The sequence below is a fragment of the Penaeus monodon genome, chromosome 20, assembly GCF_015228065.2.
Source record: "Penaeus monodon isolate SGIC_2016 chromosome 20, NSTDA_Pmon_1, whole genome shotgun sequence".
Lineage (NCBI taxonomy): Eukaryota > Metazoa > Arthropoda > Malacostraca > Decapoda > Penaeidae > Penaeus > Penaeus monodon.
In genome coordinates this window covers 20,989,952-20,990,272 of record NC_051405.1, presented here as the reverse complement: position 1 = coordinate 20,990,272, position 321 = coordinate 20,989,952, and the positions used below count along the sequence as shown (strand labels likewise).

The following is a 321-nucleotide window of genomic DNA, read 5'->3' as shown; positions in this document are numbered from 1 at the left end:
GCCAAACCCAGTCGCTACAGCCCGCTCGGCGCTTTCCAGAGTGCGGTCCGGGGCGGTACGGCCTCGGGTGCCAACAGCAGTGCGAGTGCCGGAATGGTGCGACCTGTGACCCGGCGACAGGTCAGTGCACCTGTCCGCCGGGCTGGATCGGGCCAACGTGTCAGGAGAAAGACCGTAAGGATAAAGTTTTTATGTTGGAAATCTGTGATTTAGTGCATTCTTTTTTGTGCTTATTGCTATTGTTATTTTCGATGTAATATCTTTCAAAGTTACTGAGAGAAAAAAATCTTTGCTCCAGAAAGAAATGTACGATACTGTTTT

At 49.8% G+C, this 321-nt stretch overlaps 1 protein-coding gene across 1 annotated transcript in view; it reads left to right on the top strand.

The window, feature by feature from the left end:
* Positions 1–321, top strand: part of LOC119585701 (multiple epidermal growth factor-like domains protein 6) — a gene marked incomplete in the record, with an annotated part of 104,852 nt that overhangs the window by 104,234 nt on the left and 297 nt on the right. The window contains 1 exon segment of the mRNA XM_037934375.1: positions 40–174. Within this exon segment, the coding sequence (XP_037790303.1) occupies positions 40–174 (135 nt within the window).